Source organism: Numida meleagris, chromosome 8, assembly GCF_002078875.1.
Source record: "Numida meleagris isolate 19003 breed g44 Domestic line chromosome 8, NumMel1.0, whole genome shotgun sequence".
In the NCBI taxonomy this organism is placed as follows: Eukaryota; Metazoa; Chordata; class Aves; order Galliformes; family Numididae; genus Numida; species Numida meleagris.
The window spans coordinates 4,437,617-4,445,527 of record NC_034416.1 but is presented as its reverse complement, the minus strand read 5'-3'; the positions used below and the strand labels follow the sequence as shown (position 1 = coordinate 4,445,527).

Sequence of the window (7,911 nt, the reverse complement as noted above, 5' to 3'; positions counted from 1 at the left end):
AAAAAAAAAAAAAAAAAAAAAAAAAAAAAAAAAAAGAGCTGCCGTTCATTGAAGGCAGGACTCGTTTTTCTGGATTTACCGAAGTGGAAGCAAAAAGGCACGGCCGAGCAGATGACACACCAGCGAGATGCGCGCAGACGCCGCAGCCTCGCCGCCAGCTTTGCGCTCCCGCTTGGCAGGAGGCGACGGCGCTGCCGGGATTCTGCATCCGCCGGCGGCTGCCAGAGGGGTCAGCGCTGCCGTCTCCTTTCCACGGGGGCTCTGATGTCGCTGCTGGGGGCTGCGGGAGATGCTCGGATGGGCACTGGCTGAGGGCACTGGGATGAGCCCCGAGCAGCCCCCGCGGTGGGCGCGACCCTGGGCGCTGGGGTGCAATGGGAGACGCGCGGCTGCTGTTGGGATTGGGAAACTGTGCGTTTCCCAGAGCGTGGATTGAATTGCTTTCGGTCGAAGCCTCTCGGCATCGAGTGGCTGAGTCAGTTTTTAAAAATACTCTCCACAAAGAGCAGCCTTTGTGCTGCCCGGGTTGGACTGCGCTGCTGCATGGATGGAGAGGGAAAGCCACGCCGCGAGCATCCCCATCCCGGACTCAGAAAGGCCAATCTCATCCCCTTGGAACACTCTGATGGGCCAGGAGCTTGAGGAAGGGCCATTCTAAAGGCAGTGCTGCCCTAAAGACAATTAATGCTCTTGTGCTTGCTAGACAATATACTCTGTAGTGCTTTGGAATTATTTGAAGATCATGTCCAGCAAGAGAGCTTGAGAATCACCTTTTGTATCCGTAGGATTTGCAGATCTGTGGTCTCTATTTGCGGGACAGCATTGGTTTGTGGTTGGCACATGGTGGTACCAGGTCCAGTTGCCCTGTATTGCTGAGCTCTGCTTCATTAGGGAAAGGGTTGGTGTGGTTTGGCTGAACAGAGGGCAGTTCTGATGTGCTGGAGGGGATGGTAGTGCTTGGGAGCTCCAATTGCCCCTCTCTGTGGTGCAGTGGTTTCTGAGGGGCTGGTGCACAAGGTTCGGTTTCCCACTCAGCCATTGCTAACTCAGTGTTTCTGTTTTGCCATTGAGTCTGAGCAGCACAAAATCCTTCAGAGTTTTGCACATAACCTTTTCTGGCTTCCCATAAAAAAACTGTAAATGCATTATATGCGCCGTATTGCCATAGCATTCTATCTGCCATGTTGCAAGAGCAGAAAATTCCGTTTGTTTCTTCTGCTGGGGAAAATGTGTGTGCATGCGTGTGTATATGTATATATATGGACAGCCTCAATCTCTTTAGCTTTAGACAACAAAAATAGCAACATAATCTCTCCTGCCTTCAAGGCAGCAGAAACCTTCGCAGCGATCCCGGAGGATCCGCTCTCTGCAGCAGCTCGGGTCAGTCCCTGGGTGCCAGTGCATGCCCCCAGCCCCAGCAGTGCACCAGCCCATGGGAAACGTGGCCGTCAGCCCTGGTAGAGCCCTGCCCCTGCAGGCACGCAGCTGATTGCTCATCACGCAGCGACGTGGGCTGCTCAGAGGCGAGAGGGAGATGTTTCGTGCTGAACTGACCACGTTCTCCTCTCGCAGCTGTTTGAGCCACATGATTTGTACAGCGGAGAACAGTTCTCCAAGGTCCTGAGTACGCTGACAGCTGTAAACAAAGCTACCGAAGGTAAGAAAAAATCATGTTTTCTGTTGTCTTTTCAAGTGCTGTCTCATGTGTATGCTGGGCAGGGGGGGGGGGGTTATTTTTTCGGTCATTCGTAGTTGGTGCTGATTTCTGGAGGCTTGAATAACTGTGCCTGATGCTGGATGCTTGGGTCAGTGCTTCGCGTTTCCACCAGCTCAGGCTCCAAGTGTGGTGGTTCAGAGCTGCTGGGTGCACTTTGCAGAGCGAGATTATTGCTTCGCAGCCAGGAACCTCTGCTCGGTTCTGACAGCATTAAGGGACCTCAAAGTAGGTCAGTGTAAAGGAGCCTCGATGTAAATGAGCGCATACCTCCCGAATGCAAATGTCAGGTTTCAGACAGCGTGTTTGAGAGCCGAACAGAAAAACAGATCCATCTGCGGAATATCTTTACTGAATGTCAAAACAAACAACACTGCCAGATGCTCACTCAATTGTATCGATGTTCCTCTCCGGGCTTTGCAGATCCCATAATGGGGAGCCAAGTGCTGACAATTGCTGTCGATGACTTCTCCTGTCTTGCTCAGTGCAGAGCTGCTGCTGGAGCAAAGCAAAGCGAGTCACCTCCTGCTTTTTCCATCCTCAGCATTCAGCTGAGCTGCGTTGTCCCAGTGTTCAGGGGCTGAGGGATTGCACTGACCTGGGGATGGTGTCTGCTTATTGCCCTCGTTGTACGAGGGCTGCTCCAAAAGTAATGCCTCCTATTTTATTACGTTGGCCCATGACACCAGAAGCAAATCTTCCTGGGACATTTTGTAGCTGAGAATTTGCTCTACTGAACAGTGTTATTGTGCGCTTTGTATCTGTTGTCATTTCCACTGAATTAAATAGGAGGCATTACTTACAGACACGCACCTACAAGCACACGGAGTCCTGCACACCACCAAAACCCAGCACCAGCCTGAGAGCTGTTTCCCTGCTGGTTAGTACATATTAGGTGATTAGGAGCAGTAATATTCAAAACCCAGAGCAGCATTTTCCTTTTGCAGGAAGCTTCCTCCTTTACCGACTTTCTGGCTGGAGCAGAGGGAGCACAGCTTTGCTCCCGTGTGAAGATGGGGTGCAAAGCCACGCGCCGTCGTTGCAGCACCCCCCTTATTAGCAGCCCCAAATGGGGTTTTGCAATCACTGGGTGAAGCTCAGGACACGGCTTTGCCGTGGAATAGTTTCTATCACGCGTTCCCCAAGGGGCTCTGGGGGAGCTGGGATCCTCTTGGTTTCATAGCAAACATCTGTTGGAGCATATGCTTTCTCTATTTAAATGTTAAAAAGCGCAATGCCTGTGATATAATTAGCTGCTCAGGCAGGGAGCACCCTTGGGAAAAGTACAGGGTAAAATAAATACATGTCTGAAAAGTTTGCTTTTTGGTGGCTTGGCCAAGTTCCTGAGAAACAGGAGCCTCTGTCCTACAAACCATTGCTGCGGATGGGTTTGTCTGTCTGCTGGGGCTCTGGGGCAGCAGGACCAGACTGGTACCAGCATCCTCAGCAGGTCTGCACCTACAGCCCTTTCTGCAGAGCATCCGCACTGTGCAGGAGACAGCTGGGGGAGCGGCACACGAATGTGCTTCTGAGCATCCATCCCCTTGAAGCCCAAATCCTTATGTCCTCATGGAGCAAGAAACTGCAGGCATAATGTATGCGGTATGAACTCAGGGTTCAGCAGCTGTCTGTCAAGTAACAGCCACACAGAACTTGATGCTTTTATCTAAAAGAGAGGGCAGGGGAGGAAAAGCAGCTGTGATGGAGCAGGAGAGGCTCTCCTGCCTAAAATAGTGTAGGAATGTGAGCAGAAAACCCAGCTATTTTAACCGTAGTTGAAGCAACATATGGCAGCAGTGTTCCATGCTGGACCAGGCATAAAATGGGACGCTGTCATGATGCAATATAAATGATACACTTCCCTGCCAAACTGTCAAAGTCAGTTTTACATTTGTTTCTAGGTTGCTGCAGATATTTATAAAAGCTTTGGAAGATAGGGAGGGGCAGGGAGAAAGAGGCATAAAATCTACAGTAACCGAGTCATTTCCGTGGGACTGTGGCTGATGGCTTGAATAAGCAGAGAAGTCTGGACTCGTGGCCTACGCCCTCTCTGTTTGGAAGGAATGAAGGGAAGAACATCTCAGACTGGCAGCCAGGCCACTCCTCCTGGACTGGGAGCAGCTGGAACCACTCTCGCTCAGATATTGGGGTGCTTCAGCAATGACAAATCCCGTGTTTGCAAAGTGGGTTTTTCATACCGATAGGTTTTGGTGTTGCTGCAGCAGTCTGGAGAGCTGGGAATTCACAGTGTGGTCATCAGGCGTTGTGTAACGAGTAGGGCAAGAGAGAACACTGACTCACTGATGGCATGCTTGATTTGACGTGAATTTTGTCTGTCGCTGGAGCAGGGACCGGACAGACCAGTGCATGCTGTCTGTCGGCGCCTGGAAGTCGTCACTGTGGACCTGGTCCTGTTGTGCAAGGCACTGTAGGAAGACAAAGCAGAAGGCAGTCCCCTCTCCAAAGAGCTTGCAGGTTGTGTTGCTTCAGGTCGATCTAAGGAGGCGTTTTTTCTATTGAAACAGAAATCCTCTCGGGAGAATGAGAGCCCAGCTGAGTTCCTGTAACTCCCACCAAACTTCCCCTTTGGAATGGTTTTTCCATGTTGACGTTCAGATTGGAGGATAACCGGGCCACAGCAGCCTTAAGTTTGCGTGTTGTGATTCCGGTGCATGTTTGGTGGCTTGATCACCTTCTCGTGTTGCAGCCATTTCAAGGAGGAGCTCCAGACACGACCCAGGGAACTCACACCCGCAGCACAGTGATGCCTGCGGGCAGCACTCTGTTCTTCTCAGCCCTTTTGTGGCCCGTGGGCACGCTAGCTCTACGCTTCAGGTGGAAAATACCATCTCTGGAGTACAGACATTCTTAAATCTGAACAAAAGCAACATGGGAAACCTCAAACCACTCCAGACAGTTCCCTGCAGCGACAGCATCTCCTGTTGCTTCACTCCTGCAGGATGGCACGTAGAGGGGAGGTGATCTGATTGTTTTCTCACACTGTGGTACAAGGTGCAGTGGCAGAGGATTGCTGGAAATGACAGTGCCTGGAGAGCCCTGTTTTCACCTCCGTGCAGCATCCGAGCAGGATTAGGGCTGGTGCTGCTCTTTGCATTGCGGCCACTGATCAGGATGCCAAGAAACTTGCCAGAGGGTAAAATGTCTCGTGGTCACCCTTGGTATCAATATAAAAGCAAATTGCTCATCATGAAGCATAGATCTGTGTCAGAGCGGCATCGTGATTTCCAATATCTGGCATGTGTTGTCAGGGTCAAGCCCAGAGACCAGTTTGCAGAGCGATGAGCTTTGAAGGAGGCGGCTCTGAGAGCTGTAGGATGGGCTGGTCCTTTCCTTGGGCTGGGGGTGATGCTCCTGTCCTTCCTCGGGAGAGTCTGAATCCCGCTCTCACGTGGCTCCTGGCAGCGCTCCACCAGCAGTGATCTCTCAGCTGTATAATGAACCCAGAAGGACTGGTCTAAATAGAGGCCGATTGTGCTGAACAGCTGCTCGCATTCCTCCCCACTCTGCGGGGAAGCCCACGCTGCAGCTGCAGAGGTGACCTGAGGGCGCTCACTTGTGAGCCAACCTTTGAAACACCTTCAGCAGTGCTTACTTGGATCCCAGAAGCACTGGGCTAAGCCTTAGTCTGCTTTCAGCTGATTTAAGGGGGATTTCAGAAGAAAGATTGCAATTGGATGGGTGGCCATGGTGATATGTAGAATCGTAGAGTCATTAAGGTTGGAGAAGACCTTTAAGATCATCCAGTCCAGCCCCAGCCCACCCCCACTGTGCCCATCACCACGTCCCTCAGTGCCACATCCCCACCGTTCTGGAACACCTCCAGGGATGGTGACCCCACCACTCCCTGGGCAGCCTGTGCCAGTGCAGCACCACTCTTTGGGAGAAGAGATTTTTCCTAATACCCAACCTGATCTTCCCCTGGTGCAAAGCCATTCCTTCTCATCCTATTGAGAGTGGCTTTGGGATGCAGCTCAACTTCTTCCATCATGGAAGACTTAACCCAGCCCAGCAAAACCATCCCGCTTAGGTACTGTGCTCCAACTGATGCTCCTCCAGCTGTTGTCCCCTGTCCTTGTTTCCTCTGTGGGCTTCACTCTTTGCTTTGCTGCCATGTGGAGGGGTTGGGGCCAGCTGGGTAAAACTCAGCCATTGTTTTTGCTTTGCCAGATCAGCCGTCCAAAGGGCCATGTTCGCATCCATCGGCTCTTAGCTCTGCGGCTGGAGGTGCCCACACCGACTCCAACAGCACAGCCTCACAGTCAGCAAAGGTGCTAAGGAGGCAGTCCAAGGCTGTGGTATCCTTCATTTAATATCCTATTGAGGGTGTGATGGCCGCGGGGGCAGAGGGGTGGGGTGGTACCTCTAAGCTCTAGCACGTTGTGTCCTGATCTCCATCGTGGCTTTGCTGCTCCGGGTGCAGAGAGCCTGGTGGCTTCTCAAACTGCGGTGCTTCTCTTTGGGAAATGAGGAGGCCGATGCTTATCTATTTCCCATTGCACCGTGAGACTGAATTAATTCTTGGGAGGGACCTCACGATCCTCTGGCAGGGTGCTTACACAAGAGCAAGATGTTACTGCTGGTGTGGAGAACAATACTGAAAAAAACAGCTGTAATAACAAAGAACAATGGCTTGTCCTGGTGAATTCTGCATTTTTGGTCTATCCACTGATGTTTTTCCATGTTTCTTTCCTTAGGACATGACCGAGAATGGCAGTCATCAGCTGGTGGTAAAGGCCAGGTTCAATTTTAAGCAGACCAATGAGGATGAACTCTCCGTTAACAAAGGAGACATTATTTATGTCACCCGGGTTGAAGAAGGGGGCTGGTGGGAAGGGACCTTGAATGGAAAAACAGGCTGGTTCCCAAGCAACTACGTCAGAGAAATCAAATCCACCGGTAAGCACGTCGCTTTCAAAGGCTGATTGAATGACAGCGGTATAATGCAGCATAGATCCTTATGCCTTTGGGAAATTGCTGCTATTTATTAAGGACGTCAGTGTGCTTAAGGCAGCAGTGCTAATGGAAGTATGAATGGTGTGAGGAGGGGAAAGCCCCGTCTTTCACATCACTTGTTTGAGAGCTGCTTCACCCTCTTTCCTGCGTCCTTCTAGTGCTCTGCTGGCAGCACGGGAGCGGGGGCATCGCTGTGGGACAGGGCTGGAGGTGCTGCGTGGGTCTGCTTGTTGTTATGAGAGCTCTCAGGTCACTCCAGTGTCGAAGCACAGAGTTGGCTTTTTGTTAGAAACCTCCATCAGGCAATTCATTTGCCTTCGAGCTTGCCATTTCTGGCAGGAGCGGAGTGGATGCTCACGGTCTCTGCGAGGAGAGCAACAAAAACTCTATGGCCGTAAGGAACAGTCCCTGCTTTTCGTGCATAGCCATGGCTGATTTCACAGAGTGCATTTTCCCCCAGATGCATCTTCTGTTGTGAGGCTACAGGCGATATTGAGAAAGGGAGAGTGAGGGAAGGACCCGCCTGATGACATTCGCCTTTATTAAGCTTTGTCTCGAGTGTCCTTAACATCTTCTGCGATGCGATTTTAACCAGATGTGGGGTGAGGATGGCATGCAGCATGCCCCCGGCGGACCGGGCAGCTCACCCTGTCGTGCTTCTGAGGCTGCTGTGTGACAGCAGACTTGTTTGTTTGACAGAATTCAACTTGAATTTCTTGTTGTGTCTCGAGGGCTTCCCGTAGACGCAGACCTGTTGTGTGCTCAGTGCCGTGGGGCATCAGGAGCGGTGTGAAGAGTGGCTGCAAAATGCGCAGCCCCCATTAGATATTGCCGCTCCCACACTCGCAAGCAAAAAAAGCAAAGGAAGGAAGAACAAAACTAAAGAGTGAGTGCTCAGAATTAGGTCAGTTTTTATTTCATTCTAAATGAAACAATCTTTGTTAGGATATCTCATCTCCCGCTATTTCCCTCTGGGAGATGATGTCTGAGCTGCGGCAGGACGTTGCAGCAGACCCAGGGCTCATCTGGCACAAGCCAGGAATCGCTAATTAAGTCCGTGAGTGGAGAAGAGCGGCGTTTCATAAAAGGAGAGCAATCCTCAGTCCCGTGGGGAAAGTCAGGTGGGAGAAATAGCAGCGCCTCGTGGAGGCAAAGCACGAATCCCCCTCTGATCCCCGTGCAGGAGGTGGGCAAAGCCTTTCCTTCCCGGCCCTCCCATCTCG

The 7,911-nt window shown here is 51.5% G+C and overlaps 1 protein-coding gene across 3 annotated transcripts in view; it reads left to right on the top strand.

The window, feature by feature from the left end:
- ARHGEF6 (Rac/Cdc42 guanine nucleotide exchange factor 6) overlaps nucleotides 1-7,911 on the top strand; it is a 33,633-nt gene that overhangs the window by 7,523 nt on the left and 18,199 nt on the right. For 2 of the 3 annotated variants that reach the window (XM_021406528.1, XM_021406527.1), the window contains exons 3-5: nucleotides 1,573-1,657; nucleotides 5,903-6,030; nucleotides 6,430-6,631. In XM_021406528.1, coding sequence (XP_021262203.1) covers nucleotides 1,573-1,657; nucleotides 5,903-6,030; nucleotides 6,430-6,631 — 415 coding nt within the window. The remainder of the gene's footprint in view (nucleotides 1-1,572; nucleotides 1,658-5,902; nucleotides 6,031-6,429; nucleotides 6,632-7,911) is intronic. The other variant, XM_021406529.1, reaches the window with a different exon arrangement.